Consider the following 18,188-nt stretch of genomic DNA (forward strand, 5'->3'; position numbering starts at 1 on the left):
GCATTTCTTGCAGAAACATTAACTACTTGAACAGTAAGATTCAAGGCTTGAGGAATACTCCTAACAGATATGTTGGTGTACACAGATACCACCACTTTACATGACAAATAATGACAAATAAAAAGACAAAATGACAAATAAAAAAAGTCAAAAGCTTGCTTTCAACACATACGTTGTGATACATTTATAGAATAGCAAAATTAGTCACTAAAGATCTGTGACTGAAGGTCATTGAGAAGAACACCTCTTCCCAGGGCATAACTGTTATGCATAGTGTTCCTGAAATTACATGCGAGAAGCGGTGTACTTCTATACTTTGTCTTAATCATTAAGTAAAAGTTCTAGTAGCTATAATACTAATTTTCCATTTCTGAAATGGCTACTTTCAAGGAAATTCTCAGTCTAGAGTGGAACACCTTAGCAACCTTTATGGCCTTATTGTTTACAGCAGATCATGAGCAGCTTTTATGGCTGTGTGATAATGCCTAGTTTAAACTGTGTAATATGCTACAGGAATGTCAGTAGGTGATTTTGTTATAAAAACAAATGGCTTCTAGTCTGTTTTCAGCACAGTCAGACTTTTTGAAACTGCCTTAACCACACTTAATGCAAGCTGTGTTACATGGGCTCTGCAAGACTGCTGTTCTTGCAGGCATTTTAAGCTTTATATTTTTACCAGTTATGACCATTATCAGATTATCGCAACACTTGTATTCTCAATTGACAATGTTCAATCAAGAGGCTTTTAAACATCACAGTTTACCTCTTCCATGCCAATGTGGACATTCTTTTTTCAAGACAAGAAAATTAAATGGAGGTAGATCCAAATTGTTAGTACTCACAAACAGGTCAACTGGTTGACCAGTCAGAAAAACTGACTGGTTTTTCTGCACAGAAATGAAATGAGGGAGTTCCATCTAGCCAGAGATTTGTGGTTTAAGGAAATCAGTTTATTTGATCCAAAAACATTTCAAAAGGTTAAATAATTTACATATGATGACTAAATTTTAAAAATGTTTATTAATCATTAGAAGCATACTTGCTTCATTAACTGTATTCCTACCTCCTGAGTCCCCTTGCTTCCTTCTCTTAAGTCTTGTAGGGGAGGAACCACACTGAATTTAATGTATTATAAAGGCTCCTCATGACAACAGTATGTATTATCACATGCAGACAAGTACATAATTTCAGATTAATTGTATTTAATTTGTATAGGTCAAACACAAGCTTCTTTATGCAGTCTTAACCTGTGAATGTTACTTGTTTTCCCTCCAAATAGGCACTCATTGGGTGGCATGAAAAAGGATTCTTTATGATAAAGTTCAGCAATGTCGAAGTTCATGTTTGTTCACCCAGTTTATAGAATTTTCAAGTAAAAGAATAGATTGATACCTGAAATTCTTCAGTAGCATTAATTTTTATCATAAACATATTTAATGCAGTTACATAGCTGAAAAAAGTAAATCTGAACATCTTGTAGCTACTGAAATGTTTTGATTGCTACACAAAAGGCATGAAATTAATGTAGAGTCCAGAATAAAAGTTGGGAGCTTTTGAAAACTACAGCATTGGTGGAGGGAAAAAGGAAATCTTAATTTTGCATTGCACTTCAAGCAAGATATTTAATATAGCATAGAAAAGTATCTGTTATTGAAGGTGCTACACTGTGTTTACTGCAATACAGTATTTTCTGCTATAAGACTCTTAATGTGATCAGTAAATTACCTGCATAAAAGTTGAAATGCATAACCCCATAATTCACAACAGAATTCATCTTGAGGTGAAAACCTAAAAATGGCAGGGTTAGGTAGGAGCTATGCATTAGTGTACTTTCTGTAATCTTATTTTTATGTGCTATTTAATGTTTCTCTTTTTACTAACATCAGTTCCTTTTGTATGAAATTAAGCTTGATCCTGAGAACTATGAGAAGTACCTTAAAACTTGTATATGCGATATGTATTGATTTCAGCATTTTGATATCAGTATTGTCTTTCATCTGGATTATTTTGTGTCAGTTTGCTTTCTTTTGGACCCATGCCATTAGTGTATGTTCCTTATTTTTTTTTTTTCCATTGTGTTGCAATTTCAGAGCATGTAACCTCTAATGCCAGCGATAGTGAAAGTAGTTACCGTAAGTGTTTTTAAGTTTTTTATTTATTTAGACCTTTTGTTTAGTACTTCTTTCTTTGGTTTTGTTTGTTTGTCTTTTCTGGGTATTTACATGTTATATAGAACTTCCAAGTCACCTTCAGGGGAAATCCACATTCATGTATTTGGTGGAGAGCTGCAAATTGTGCTGTGTCTTTGTTTTCAAAAAACTGGCTAGAAAGTGTCACTGCAAACCTCCTTTATGGGTACTTTTATTGTGATCTATGATTTTCTTAATCATGTGAGCTATCTAGACCTGTTAAAACCTAAATGTAAATTTAACGCTAACAATCATATGTAGTTGAGCTTAATACTGGAAGTGTAACTAAAATGTGATCTGCTAAATAGAGCAATAACTACACTTTTTCACAACAGTTCTAATATATTTATGCTTCTAATGAAAGTAAAGATAAGCAAACATGTATTTACCCTTGCTTTCAGCTTTCACTTAACTATTTTGTCAAGTGTGGGTGCTTAGTATGAACTGTCTTCAAAGCATATGATAAACATTCAGTGCTGGAGTCAGTTATGATAAATCAGTATGCTAGGCACACATGCATATTCTCTCAAGACATCATATATTTCAAATACTAGACTGAGTTAGCTTTTTTATTAGCCCAAGCTACAGCAGAACTATGTGTTAACAGTTGGTAATGATGCATCATGGTGCTGCTCTACAGTGAATGTCTTAAACCAGAGCCAGAACTTCAGTCCCACTGGTTGTTTCCTTAGTAAGGCGCACTGTCCAGACCTGGAACCCAGGATAGAGCAGAGCAGGAAGATGACAAAGTTGAGGATTTGAAGAGGAATATGAAAAAAAGGAACAGGAGAAGTCTCGCAGTGTGACACTGAGTGGCTCACTGAGCAGCTCCTAGTTGCCTATAGTAACTGTGTGAATGCTTCAGAAGCATATGGTTTATGTTAGGGTGATAAGGAAGAGCATTCATTAACAGATATATTTGTTTGCAAGCTGTGGGTCTTCTTAGAGGTGATGATCCACATTTTTTGTTCCTGATGATGGCCTTCAAGGGAAGAATTGATATATGTATATAAAATGCTAACAGTGCTGGAGACTGTAATAGAAAAACCAGTTGGGGGAGGCATTTGTGTTCCCCAAGAATAACACAAAACTGAACATGTATAGAAGTTGCCTTTGATAAACTTACACATTTTAACCATTTTTAATGACATGCCATTAAAACTATCTAACCATGGCTCGCTCTTCCTAAATTTGCTGCTTTCCTCTCTTCCCTTCTTTTTCTCTGAGCTTGCTTTATTTTTGTCTAAAGCTCATGGTTGATACTACTAGTTAGGTTTTTCAATCCCTTGTTCTTTGGGAAGCCCTGATTTTATTATGAATGTCATGGATTTGCTTATTTATGTGTGTAATTGCAAGCACTTTTCATTAAAATATTTTTTTTTAATTTCTTCTTACTGCTGTCTAATACGAAAGTTATCTTGATTACAGATGAGTACGGTTGTTCAAAAGGTTCATTCTGTTAATACTCATTTTTTCCAAAGTATTAAAAAGCAGTGACAATATATACTTTTTGCCCTCAATCAGGGGATGCTTTTTACTTGTTATTATCTCTTTAGTAGTTTGCCTAATTAATTTTTGACTGTGTAACAGTGTGACTTCTCCAAAGAAATATCTAATTATGTGTGAGCTGGATCTTTCATAGTTGACTTTATAGTTGGTGATTCCCTGTTTCTCTCCCTAGCCTAAAAGGGGTCTTGAAAGTATATACTGTCCTAAAATCCATTTGCATGAGTTACTTTTTGAGATACTAAAATATACAGGTTGCATGTTTTTGTGTCTGTCTTAAGGTATTCCTCACTTGCAATAATTTCAAAAATGTTCATTCATATATTGCTGTAGTACAGTTTGAATGCAAACTTACTGCAAATAAGAGAAATATTTGTCTTACTGAAATGGTATTTTTTTGATTTAAAAGATCAATGATACTTGCTATGAAATAAAGACTAGATATATAGAAGCAATATATGAATTTATAAAAGCCTTCATCTGCCATCTGTTTCTATACAACTGTGGTATAGCATTGGTATGTTCCTTGGCCTGTTACGAGAACGGCTTATAAACTTCAAAGAATGTTCCAAAATTACACGAGTGAGTTATCAAAGGACTGTATTTTGATTAAAGTTCATAGTAATGCCATGTAATTTGAGCTTCTATTTTCAGAATTATAAATTCTCCACTGTCATTGAGTTTTAGTAATTTCACTGCATGAAATCTTACTCGGACATATCTGTTAGACTAGAAATAATCTTTTAGAGAGATGGCAACTGCGGTATATTTTAGATGCTTTCACTAACATTTTAAAAGCCTACAGCTGTTGAAGGTCAAAATTCAGATACTTTAGTTTCATTCACTGCTGATGTGCTTTCTGGAGCTGAGAACAGCACAAAGCATTCTTTGTTTTCAACTTTGTCTTTAAAACTTCATTAATAAAATAATATTTAGTATATACAGTCATAATTTTTGGTAGAATTAGAGTGGTTGAGGATGTTTATATAAATGCCACGTCATGAGAAAGTTAATGGAAGATACGTACACTGTGACGAATATGGTCATCAGCCCTATATAAATACAAGAAAAATATTATTTTAAATGGTGGCTTCAAAGTGTGGAGACTGTTGATGATGAAGGTGGCATTGCCTATAGCAGTGAATGCATGCATGCATTTCATTCAGGGGAGCGTGTATACGAGCGTTGCAATAATGCTTTCAGATTCTTTTTGTGCTTGATGTCAGTTCACCATGCTAACAGAAACCAGGCAATTATTTATACTGTATGTGTCTTATGCTTTAAAATTTTGTGTTGGCTTATCTTTGTGATTTTTATAAATCATTGCTCTTGAAAATGTGCTTCATCAATATCATTGTAATGCATATTACTAAGGAATGTCTGTATCATTATAGTTCATTGAATGACTCAATTTAAATGTGTTGGTTTAGAAAAAAATAGATAGATATGTCTTTCCATTTACATTTTAGGTGGCCAAGAGGAATATGTCTTGTCATATGAACCAGTCAATCAACAAGAAGGTTTGTAGATCTTACTCATTGTAAAATATCATCTGAATTATCAGAGCACTTCATGTGCCCTTATGTTCTGAGCACCATGGCAAACCTCATTGTTTAGAGCTTGTTACCATTATTCACATGAATGAAGTACAAAGGCATAAATTATTAGATGCAATTGCTAAATTGTTTAGCACAAAATACACAGGTCTGCTACTTAAAATAACTTATGCATGGTTTACATTGCAAGGCAAATATGGTGCGTTTAACAATTCTGTTAGTGTGAACCTCAGAAAGCATAGAATCAACCAGGTTGGAAAAGACCTTTAAGATCATCAAGTCCAACCCTGACCCCAGCACTGCCAAGGCCACCACTAAGCCATGTCACTGAGGGCCTCATCTACAATATGTGTGAACACTTCCAGGGACGGTGACTTCAGCACTGCCCTGGGCAGCCTGTTCCAATGCCTGAGCACCCTTTGGAGAATGAGTTGTTCCTCATCTCCATGTAAACCTCCACGGCGCAGCTTGAAGCCGTTTCCTGTTGTCCTGTCTCTTGTTCTTTGGGAGCAGAGACCAGCCCCCTCCTGGCTCCATCCTCCTGTCAGGCATTTGTAAGGAGCGATAAGGTACCCCCTGAGCCTTCTCTTCTCCAAATTGTAGTTTTCTTATGTTTCTCACACTTGCATTTAAAACAAAATGCTTTTCATTGATTTCCACTGGGATGCTATCATTCCTTTGTTCTTGATCTTGCTTCACTGTGTATAATAGATACAGAATTTTTAATGTTCTCTTTCACCACAGGTACTAACAGTTGATTTACATTCTCTGATACATATCTCATGTATTTGTAAATTAATCTGTAAAAGGGATGTTCTTGGGAATACTTGATATCTATTAGCTAGCAAATAAGGTGGCAGTCAAACAAAATATACATAATGTATTTACATGACTTTTGAGTGTCAAGATTTCACTTTTGGTTTTGTGCAGGGAGTGGCACAGCCCAGTTGCTTCTAGTAGCATTATGGAACATGCATGCCTGCGTAGACTTTCCACTCCAACTTGTTAATCCTGGTATATGGGTTCCATTTCATCAGTAAGCTTCCAAGAGTAGCAAAATTTGTTATACAAGACTAACACAAATGGCATTATTTCTATCATATAGTTTGTAATAATCGTAGGCTCCAAATAAAACCATGGATGAGAAATGCATGAATTAAGACCTTGCTAGAAATGGGGAAATGGTAGGCTCTCTTTGATGTGCTAAATAAGCTCTGCCTCAGTTAGGGAACCAGAGGTCTGTTGCCCCCAGATGAGCAGCTGCTGGATCTGTGTATGTGCGTATACCCGGGGGGCTCACAAAATAAGAAACATCTTTTTAGCTGGCATTAACTTCCCAGATTTGGATAGATTATTTATTTAGTGAGAACAATAGAAATATCAAGTGAGTTAATGTTAAGGTTAAAGAGACAGGATGTGAATGAGACTTTGCACAAGCTGATGCTTTAGTAACTGTCATATTGTAAAACTAAAGGTTTTAGAGGGTGAGCTGCTTTGGCATTTACATACATGACTGTAATTCCCTTTGAGTGTAACACATTGTATGGGAAGGCCATAAAGGAGCTAGCACCTCATTCCTCTGCTTAGGAGCAGTAATACATTCCCTATATACGTTATCTGCATTTGTCTAATAATTCAGTTGCACAGTAATTTATTTTGGTTTTTTCTCCAAGAAGCCCAAAGGAATAAAGAACTGTAATAACCAAAATGGATTTTAAGGTGCTTGGACTTGAGATACTTCTGGGCTGCCCTTAACCTTTAAGTAAAGATTTTTGTTGTTAAATGAATAGTTTGACAGTTACTGGATTCAGGACATTCCTTTAATGATTAATACCCTGGAAAGGAAATAGTTATCAGAGTTAAATTAAAATGTATTTTATAGGTTAGACTATTTAATTTGGATTTATCTATGTAGTAAAGACATATTGAACCTAAAAGTAAAATTTATAAAGTGGCAATTAATATGCTAATACTAAGATACTCAGACATTATTTTCTTCATGGTTCTTGAAGTGTAATTGAGCTTTTTCTGCTTAAGCTTAATTTACAAAAGCCCTGTATAACTTTATAAAAAATTAAGCTGCTTTAAAAAAATGCTACACTTCACTTTATAGGGATGTTAATATAGTTAGTAAAGCCTTTTCATATATGAGTATATAATTGTGGTCTTAGAGGAAAAGAAGCTTCTCCCAACACAGAACTAGAATTTCATGAACTCTGCTTCTGCTTAAGTGCCTCTTTAAATTGAAGAGATTTTCAAACTTCCCCCTTTTTCTTTTTTCTTTAGAATGAGGGATTCTACCTTTTTTTTTAAACCACAACTTCATAATGTAAGATTTCAGTCACCCACGATAGTTGTTTGAGAGTGAAGATGTAACATCTTACTGTGACTACAGTATTAGTTGGTTTACATTCTTCAATATGTTTTTCCTCTCTTTAAGAGTACATATTCTTTTAGGTATTACAATCATTAATATGTGATAAAGATTATTTTTCTGAACTCTAAAAGTTAAAAAATGTACTGAAATATAACTAATGTTATTCCTTTATGTTTAATAGTCAGTTACACTCGACCTGTGATTGTTTTGGGACCCATGAAAGACAGAATAAATGATGATCTGATCTCAGAATTTCCGGACAAATTTGGCTCATGTGTTCCACGTAAGTCTCAGCAAATACTAAAGCAATTCTAAATTATTTTTTTTCCTGTTAATTTTCTTAAAAGGCATCATCTGTATGTTGAGTTTAAAAAGAGTTAATATATTGTCTAAACTTCACAAACCTATTGTGATTGTCAGTCATCTCTTCGCTTGTGAAAATTTTGTGATATAAATGGGAGACTATTTTTGGTTATTGTATGGAGGAAAAAAAGTAACTGGTTTTTGTTTTGCTTTAAAAATTACTGGTTTGTATTTAAAGATACTACTAGACCAAAACGAGATTATGAAGTGGATGGACGTGATTACCATTTTGTCACTTCTCGAGAGCAAATGGAGAAAGATATTCAGGATCACAAATTCATTGAAGCTGGCCAGTACAATAATCATCTTTATGGAACAAGTGTCCAATCAGTGCGAGAAGTAGCAGAAAAGGTAAATCAGTGCCAGTTACTTTCATATACGGAGGTGGTTATCTGACTGTGCTGATAGGGGAAAAGAGAAGAATGGCAAGAAGCCATTAGGAGCATCCTGACTTTAAAAGGAATTTGTACAAAACTAGAAATAAAGCACATTTTCAGTAATGCATTTTGCGAAGTAATGAGGCTTTGGAATAATGAAAGCACCATGATTAAATTATGGAGAAAGAGCAAACATAGTTTGTGCCCTCTTAATAAAAAGAGAATAGAGAAGAAATAATTTGAATTACAAGCTAATTAGCTTAGCTCACATACATAGATCATTAAATAATTAATAATAGTGGTGCTGGTTTCAATTAATATGATGATCCATTTGATGCAGGCTTGTGCAAAAAAAAAAACCAGCTTGTAAAAATACTGTTCTTTGTGCTATTCATGGATTTAGTTGGTAAAGGGAAAAGAGTAAATGAAATAAACTCAATTGGATTTTTTACATAACTGCCACTACATTATGGAGACTGAGCTTATTGTCTTTATCCTGAACAGATTTTACTCAACTGTTTACTGAAAAATCCAAATATTTCTAAATTCAAAATGAAGTTTACTTGAGTGCTCTGAAAAATGTGGGAAGAGGGAAGTATATTTCTTTGGGTAAGATGCCTGTTTTAAGGAAAATTTTTGGTGAAAATTCTTTGCAGATGTTCCATGTTAGGTTGATGAGTTGTCCACAGATATGGTGTATATACAGTAGACAGTGTTATCTGATCTGTATGAGAGAAGAAATAGCTATTTTCTAGGTGGGAACTCACAAGTGTGAGCACTTTCAGTATGGTCATGCAGGGGGTAAGTGTGGTTAACCTGTGAGAAACAGGAGTGTAGTTAGTCCTCTGGAAAACAGTTTAGGCCATTCTGGGCAAATGGGCTGAGTATTGTTATTTCTGTCAATTTAATTTACTGGAATTGAAAACAGGGCAAATATGGTGAGACTGTAGTTCATGTGATGAAGTTTTCTTCTGCTGTCTTTCTCACTCTGTGGAATAGAACCTGGCCCCATGGTATATAGCAAGAAAAGTAAATAAAATAAATTACAAAATTATTTAAGTAAATGAACAGTACTCTGTATGGGAGGCTGAACAAAGTTGTGAAACTATCCTATGGGGTTCAGTGATGAAACTATTTCTTGAACAGCTTAAACATTCTAAACTTGTCAGCAGTTGCTTTACCTGCTAGCACAAATACAGTCCTTCAGTTCCATCCCAGACCTGAAACTGACTCTGTTCTTCTGCTCATCTAGTGGGATTAGAAAGGTACAAAATGGATTTCAATGTTTTGTAAACTTAACATGAAGAATTAAGTACTACCAGATGTCTCCATGCTGTTAAATCTCTTGCACAGGCACCATGGGACTTTGGGTAGATGCAGCAATTTCTCTGTTCCAGCTAACATTATTTTTCTGGAAAACAATAGCCTATTCTGCAGAACTTGACTTCAAAATCTTGACAGGGCTGCAAACTGGTCCATCTGGGGCTACTCCCTCCTTGTATTCCTCTCTGTCGTGCTTAAGACATCAGTCTCTTCAGTGGGTCTTACTACTGGGATACAAAGGGCCATTTCCAAGTTTTCTATGATGTATTTAAGGGAAGACGCAACAGAAGTGACTGCTACTACCCCAAAAGTAGCAGAAGCAGTATTCTTGCAATAGTTATAAATTGCTTTCATTTGCCCATGCTTTCAGCTGATCGCTCTCTCTAATTTTCATGCCTATACGGAATACAGCTAAAGATGCCTTCTGATGATGTTCAGTTACTGTAAAGAGTATTGAGGTGCTGTGCTGTGTTTTTCAATGAGATGCAGTGCAAGTAAGGAACTAAAAAAAAAAAGAAATCTAAAAAATTGTTACAATATACTGTTCAAAGAGCAAAATAGCTTCCCTCGATGAAAACTAGGTAACTGCATCACAAATTACTTGCTTTTCTTTTCCTTGTCCTCCAATCTTCACATGAATGGAATTCTCATAGTCTCTTCTTTGGAATTGCTAGCAGCTTGCAGATCTCTGTATCTGAGGCCACTGTTAATGCATGTTCAATATTGATTTGGAATAAACTGTCACAGTTATATTCTGTAAGGTCCAGCACAGGTATTGTGCTCACACGCTTTAGCCCAAAATTCTTTGGCACCTGGCATAAATTGTTGGGCCAAACACAGCAAATACTGTCTTATTCCAAAAAGGAAAATGGACCAGATAATGCTCTTAATTCTCAGTTCCCAGAGCTTGTGCCATATTTAAAGAGAAACCATCTGAAAAATGTGGACAGGCCAGCACATGCAGTAAAATACTCTGCTAGAACATACAAACACCTTTCTTAAATGACACCAGTCAGCGTCCAGATCAGTGATGTGAGCAGTATTTATGTGGAAATAATACTTCTATCCTCTTCAAAAATTCCTGAAATAAAATTCTGTGGTTTTGTTGTGCAAGGGATCAAATGCAGACGATCCTAGTGATGTCTTCTGCCAGGAAGCAGAAACATGTCAGTAATTTTAGACTGCAGTCACTTCCTTGCTCTTCAACGTGCTCTCCAGGAATGATCTCCCAGGAGTTCAGGAAGTGTGTTGCATGCTATAAGTAACCTTTGGGTTTATGGTGCTTGTCAGTCTCTTTCCTGGCTCACAGAATTCTGCCATTCATTTTTCTCCTGCTAAAGAAAAAGCTTTGCTGCTTTATTTGACTGACAGGCGTTTTCTGTTCCTCTCTCCACATCCCTTTCTAAAATGATAATGTGCTAAATTACTCATGCTATTCAGAAAGGAAAGAAATAAAAATGCATGAGGTGGAAATGAGTATATCAGGCATGAGGGGAGCTGAGGAAAAGGGAGAGCCTTTGAGATTAGATGTCCCAAAGAGCTGGAAAAGTACTTATATGGGAGAGTAGAGGTGGAGAGAAAAGCAGCCCTGCTACATTGTCTTCCAACAGCCCAAGAAATGGTTAAGTTATATATGTTTCTCAGAAGGTGAAGGAATAATCAGCCCAGATAAATTGCATTCACCATCTCAAACCTGGTATTGTACTGTGTGGTACCTGGGGGGAGGAGCGTGCTTGTAATCATTTCCATCTAACAATTCTGATGATGGCATATTTCCTTGCCATCAGGAGTGGTTACTGCTTTAGGTATGCCAGTTAAGTCATCTGGGTTCTCTCTAAACTGCATCTGTGACATGGCCACCTCCCTAAAGGATCCTCAAATTATTTAAAAAAAAATAATAATAATAATTTTGCTGGTGTGGTTGAAGTACAACTGTTCCTCCAGATGATTCTGGATTGCTGATTGGGCTGATTCTCCAGCCTCTGGTGGGGAAAGGAAGGAAGGATGGTCAGGAACATCTCAAATGATGTATGATCTCAACAGAGAAGCATTGTAGGACTTTGTGTCATAGTGGTGAAATCATATTGATGCAGATGCTCTAATTCTTTTGGCTTCAGTGGAGACGTGTTTTCTTAATTATTACAGTGCATATCCATGACCTAAACTGCTTAGTATAATTTTCCCTTCTCTCTCACTTTTTAGGGTAAACATTGCATTCTTGATGTTTCTGGTAATGCGATCAAAAGGTTGCAGATTGCCCAGCTATACCCAATCTCCATTTTTATTAAACCCAAAACAGTGGAAAATATCATGTGAGTAAAAGTGAAGTACCCTGGGCTAAATTGTTTGAGACTGTCATTGTATTTAAAAAGCCAACTGCAAATTACATGAAGATAAATGTAATACTTGCATTTTAAACAATTTTTAATTTCTTGAGTTGCATTTTTAAAGCCTTTTAGAGGGGGTTTCTAATCCAAATTTAAGTACTTGAGAACAAATGCCATCATACTAAATTCCATCCAACATAGTATCAGAACAACTCATTCCTACTACAGTCTTTGCTTAGGTATGTCATTTAACAGACTGCCTCTTTTTGGGGATAATAGTCTGACAACAGTTTAAAATGTTATTTTAAAAGGCTCCAAGTATTTAAATGTATAATGTTTTTATATCTATAATGTTTTAAATTTCAGGGAAATGAATAAACGCTTAACAGAAGAGCAAGCCAGGAAGACATTTGAGAGAGCCATGAAACTGGAGCAAGAATTTACTGAACACTTCACAGGTGTGTTTTCCTTGGGACTGTTCCCCTTGCCAGAGTTGAGATTTTACTGCTTGGTGTAAAATAGTAATTGCCTCACTGCTGAGATAAGGCTGTACTTTGTTTTGCGCATGATCTGTAATAGTTTTGAGGCACAGAGCCATCTTAGTACCTCTACACTGATTTCAGTTTGATAAATTAGTTCAATATATACAAAAATTTACTGGGAACTTAATTTATATTGTTAAAAACTCTGAGACTTTCTACTGTTTCCCTAGGTTACTGTAGTGCAGATATTTGCTTTGTTGGTATACTATATGCTTAAAGCTTTTTATTTGCAGAGCTGAGATTGCCCAGCAAAGCTCCCTGTAGGAAAGGATGAATTTCCCTCCTCCCCTTTTATTTTAATCAGGAAGATGATCAAGAATTATGGCAATTAATTAAGCCTCTGGAAATTGGGCAGTACAGTATTAATGGTACTTGGCAAATCAAATTAGTGTATCATGTGTACGTAACTGTAACAGCTGCAAGCACTCAAGCATGCTAGTTGTTTACATTGTGGCTTGCAGTAGGGGAAGACAGATCAAGTCAGAATCTTCAGGAGGACAGAAATGAGCCTTCCCTATTCCTGTCCTAGAGACACTTGCTCATTTCCTTCTCTTTATGATCTATTGCAGGGTTTCAGTTTTTGCTGCCCCATTCACCTCCTTTCTGTGACATAGCACCTCTGTCCCGTTCCTTCTTCCACAGCTTGTGTGGGCAGAGCTGCAAATGCTGCAGTCTGCTTCACTTGGGCAGAGACACAGGGAAGGAGTGGTGGCTTAACATGGGAGGAAGATAATGGAACCAGTAGACTCCCTGCTGCCTTATTCTCTCTGTTGTGCGCTACTCACACAGTGAAAAACTTGAGTCTATCCCTTTGTCTACCTCCATCTTTCTCTGCTGCCTTGCAGCTGTGAGTTTATCCCAGTACTGCATCTAGCTCTCCTACTCTTCCTGTACCGCGCTGTCTGCCTGCACCCAGAAATTTATGTGAGTCTCAACATATATTGCAAATTTTTCCTATTATAGAGTCCCTTTCAAAATGACTGGCAAATATGTCAGGTTTTGTTGTTCAGGAAATGAGTTTATTTTCATAGCTATTACTTAGTAGCTGGTGTTCTCCCAGGCAGTCTCAAGGCATTATATAGGACACTTTCAGGAAATTTTCAAGGACATAATTTCAGGTGTTTAAAAAACCTGTAGGCATTTTTTAAGTGCTGTAGTGCTCAGGATCATAAGTACAAGGCTTGTTGACAAAGGAAGATACCAACGGTCAGACTTGTGTATCCTTGATAATCCACTTCAGGGCAGAAATCCTTTTCTGAATCTGTTTGGGATACTTGAAGACATTACACATCCTACTTTCTACTTAGTTTGAAGGCTGCCAACCATATAAGTCAGGTGGTAAAACAGAATATGTGAGCATTCCCTAACCTGCTATAAAAACCCACATTGTGTGGGGCAACTGAAATTAACTTCATCAGCAGGTTAAGTTTAAACAGACTTAAACTTTGTACTGAAGCACATAAAGAGCGCATCCATCTTCTGTTTGGAGAGTACTGAGCTTTGGAAGAGGTGGTGATCCTAAAGTTACTATCTCATACTGGTTGCTTTTTCAGACTGAGGTATGGTAAGAACAGCTCAAACTTCATCCTCGTTTTCACCAGATGGTACTATACTCTGATATATCAGAATACATCCACATTGGCTTATTTCTAATTATTTTATATCCTTGGATAAAATACCTAACTTACACCATCTGAATATAAATTGCATGTTTAACTGTGTGAGGAAGCTTATTGTCTATAAAATTTAACTCTTTTTAGCTGGGCAACAAACTCTGTGAGTTCCTCCTCTTTTTGGACAAAAGCAAAGGTAGTGCTAGCAGGTAGAAATCCTAAGGTCAGCCAGCTTTGCTGTGAAGCTTCAGGATGCAGCTGGGAAGCTCACCAGTCTCATCACACCAAGCCTGCCTCAGACTGACTGCATGAGGACGTAGCCCTGTACTGTCTTGCCTTGTCATGTTGGAAACACACATGGAAGTTAGACCAAAAAGAATACGGGAGGATGCAGACTGACTCAGGCAAACAGTAACGTGTGGTTAGGAAAAGAAAAAGAACTCCTCAGTTGTACGTGTATGTTTGTAGCAATGTGAAAACCACTTCCTAACCCGAAGCCTCTGAGTGGGTGAGATGGTACTTTGTGTGTCCTGCAATGCCATCAATAATGTGCTTCACTCCAGCACAGAAACCAGAAATCTCAGTGTGTGTCTGTTCCTTTGGCAATCTAAAGTCGTCTTGCCACTCAGAGAAAAGAGAAGCTTGGCTTGGAACATCGTGGTTTCTGTATGGTGCTAGGAAGAATGGTTGCTGATTGCCACATTATGTTTTGCAGCTATTGTCCAAGGAGACACACTGGAAGAAATCTACAACCAAGTGAAACAGATCATAGAGGAACAGTCTGGGCCTTACATCTGGGTTCCAGCAAAGGAAAAATTATGAAAACAGATTTTTATTTTCCATTTTCTAACTGACATCACCTACTACATCTGACAACTCTTAAGCCCTTCCAATGGAGCCTGCCTCTAGTTCTTTCCAGCGTGGTTCATACCCTAACCATCACATTCTGCAGTTCCCATAATGCTTTACATTTGATGTCTCTCTTAGTTTAAATAATTTGTATTATTGTGCTCTGTTGGTTTGCCATTTTTCAAACATGACAATGGAATGGCCTGACCAGCTATTAGTTTGGGGTGGGGGTGGGAGGGAATTGCTTGGTAAAATTCCTTAATGTTTAAGGGAAAGTAACTTTCAAAGATTTTTCAAAAAAGCTTTATAGACATTCTTTTAAAATTTCATAACAATTGAAGGAAAAGTTGTATTCAAGGAAGTTGTAAATCATTAGTAACTTTGCACGCTTAACTTTAATAGCATGGTTTGGTCAGGGCAATCAATTTCAGGTTTTATTTTCTGAGTTTAAAAATTCTATTGTCACAGTAATTTTCTTTTTTTTTCCCAGGCAGTTAGAGAGAAACTTTCAAATTTTGAGTTAACATTTTCATTAAGTCCCTCAAGGGATATTCATTTTCATAATTTCATATGGATATTCTTAAAATCTATTTTTTCATTTTTTGCCAATAAAATTGCTAGGGACAAAGATGTGTAATGTTTTTAATCTTCCTTGTGAAACACTATTTATAGTGTCTTACGGAAATTGTTTATAGATAAGGGTCATCACACTTTTTCAGCCTAAAATATGTTTAGGTGCTAGGAAACCTTGTATTTTTCAGAGGACTGCCAAATTTCCGTTGGCAGTAATACAGAAAACACCTGCAGAGATGGTCATTAGGGCAATGAGAGAATGATTCATAGCTTAAAAATGTGTGTGTTCTTAGGGGTCAGATTTTAATGAATATTTTACCCACAATAACTGCCTATTTTGTTATAATAAATATATATATATTAAACTTTCTTTAACTAAACTCTGTAACTATGGGAATTATTTTCTTTACATAGTTGCACACACGTATAAATATATATATAAAATATATATTTTTCTTTTACCACCTACTCCTAGTTTTTTGTTTTGAATAAAATTACAAATTAGAATTTACCTTCCTTAATAATGAGAAATCAAACGGGCTATGGTGGCTGGGCATAAAGCCTAGGGAGTATTAGTTACAAGAAAAAAATACTTGCAAGTTCTCCTCTTTTCTACGGAATTTCAGGTGTTTGTGTTCACCACCCCTCACAACTCCCCTCTAATATGCATGTCTTAACCAAAGGGAGAATTTGGAGTCAACAATACATTTTATTTTTTCTGTACATGTTCATCTCTGATTGCACAGGCACAAGATCTTCCTTTTACAATGCACAAACTTCTGTGCTGAATGTTATAAATACGTTGTACCAAAACACAGAATACCTTCTGTAATGAAATTCTCTAATTCCCATCTTATTTGGTACCTGCCATTGCTTGTTTGCAACTGATGGTTTATAAGAGGAATGTACTTATGGCAGTCATGGGACAGTCACACAACCAAATTAGCTTTGGCTTGTAACGAATTATCAACACTATCCATTCCATTTGTTGGAAAGAGGAGAACAGCTAATAAACTTTATTGTACAATGCATTTGTCAAGTGTGTTTTTAATCAAAGGAAATACAGGTGTTGTAGCATTTAAAATAATTGACTCGCACTGTAAGTGAAAATAATGTGTTAAAGAAACACTGGTGACCAGACTGGGGCTAATGAAGTTACTACATTAAAAGCTGATTTGAACTTGTGACACAAATATTGCTGGTGTTATGTCAAATGCTTATATGATTTACAGTGAGTGTAAGCTGCTGGCAAATAATTATTGGGTTTCTAGGTTTGTGAAGTAAGGTGTGTTATCTTTCGAAGACTGCTGTTGATGGAAGCGCAGGTGTGTAAGATTGGTGCAACTTTTGATAAATAATGTCATAAATTTTTAAAGGAGTTAAAAGTGGACTGTAGTCTGCCTCTTTGAAAGTGGCTGATTATATGAGGTGTAGAGTGAGACACCTTAAAACATATCAACTTTAGAGTAAATAGAAGGAGCTAAATCTCAGCTATCAAATCGGCAAACCATAAATCTCAGATCTCTATACTGTATACCGGGGAGAAGTTACCTTTCACCCCTTCCCCCCACCTTTTTAAACCCAGCAGAGTCCTGTTCATCTGAGTAGGTAAGTGAGGAATTACTTTTTCCTACATGGGGAGTGTCTGAATAACTTTCACAGAACTTTTCTCCCAGGTTGTCACATGCTAGCCAGGTGTCATCAAATACTACACCGAGACTGGAGTCCACAGTACTTGTCTTGCACTGTTACCATGCTGGCATGAGAACAAGTCTTGAATCAAGAAAGCCCAAAGAACTGGGGTATCTTCTTCACATTTTTGGTTTTCTTTCTTTCAGATGTTGCTTTTGAGCCCTGGCAGAAAAGTTGATACTGACAGCACTGATGCTCCTAGTTGACTTGTTTTATCTTGTAATTTTTAGGATTTTGTGTTACTTAGTGTTTCTCTGGATCTCTTTTCCAGTATTGGGTGCTGATATGTCTTCCAATTTAACAACTAGAATGATTAGGAAATCCAAATGGTATCATATTGATGCATTATGATCCTACTTTTGCTGGCCCAGTGAAGACACCGTGGGTTTTCTTCCCTGCCTGTTAACCCAGCTATTTGTGACTGCTATACAGAAGCATGCTTGATGAAGTGTTTGTTGCTCTTTAAGTTATATTAATAATCTCTCTTGTGGGCATTTTTGCTAAATTGCACTGAAAATTAGGTTAAGAAATTTAATATCTCCTTAAAGCACAGAGTTATGAATAAAATAGGCAAATGAGCTAAATTATTATGAACTGTGCTTGTGTTCGTCATAGACGGGACTGCATTCAGAATAGGCCTCCTGTACAAAAAGGCTGCTCCTCCATCTTCTGAACCTTTCCCGAAGAGGGTCAGAACCACCACAGGAGAGGCCTAGCACTGAATGCATTTCTTATTAATCATGCCCTTGCAGTGTTAAGCAATTGGTTGTAGGACTACATATCAGTCTTCTCATCTGTATGTGTGTGTAGGCCACACTGCAAGCATCAGAGGAGATTAACATGGAGAGGTTAATCTAGCCAGTGGGAAGGGCACAGGAAGGATCCAAATAATAGATCCTTC

At 36.4% G+C, this 18,188-nt stretch overlaps 1 protein-coding gene across 5 annotated transcripts in view; it reads left to right on the forward strand.

The window, feature by feature from the left end:
- The window catches only part of DLG1 (discs large MAGUK scaffold protein 1), a 169,935-nt gene extending 154,715 nt beyond the window's left edge, over positions 1-15,220 (forward strand). For 3 of the 5 annotated variants that reach the window (XM_080622304.1, XM_080622305.1, XM_080622308.1), the window contains exons 19-25: positions 2,091-2,132; positions 5,165-5,215; positions 7,810-7,911; positions 8,170-8,342; positions 11,894-12,003; positions 12,385-12,476; positions 14,889-15,220. In XM_080622304.1, the coding sequence (XP_080478430.1) occupies positions 2,091-2,132; positions 5,165-5,215; positions 7,810-7,911; positions 8,170-8,342; positions 11,894-12,003; positions 12,385-12,476; positions 14,889-14,995 (677 nt within the window). In that variant the 3' untranslated portion in view covers positions 14,996-15,220. The remainder of the gene's footprint in view (positions 1-2,090; positions 2,133-5,164; positions 5,216-7,809; positions 7,912-8,169; positions 8,343-11,893; positions 12,004-12,384; positions 12,477-14,888) is intronic. The other 2 variants (XM_080622306.1, XM_080622307.1) reach the window with 1 other exon arrangement.
- Positions 15,221-18,188: the final 2,968 nt, after the last annotated feature.

Source organism: Psittacula echo (genome assembly GCF_963264785.1).
Source record: "Psittacula echo genome assembly, chromosome: 7".
In the NCBI taxonomy this organism is placed as follows: domain Eukaryota; kingdom Metazoa; phylum Chordata; class Aves; order Psittaciformes; family Psittacidae; genus Psittacula; species Psittacula echo.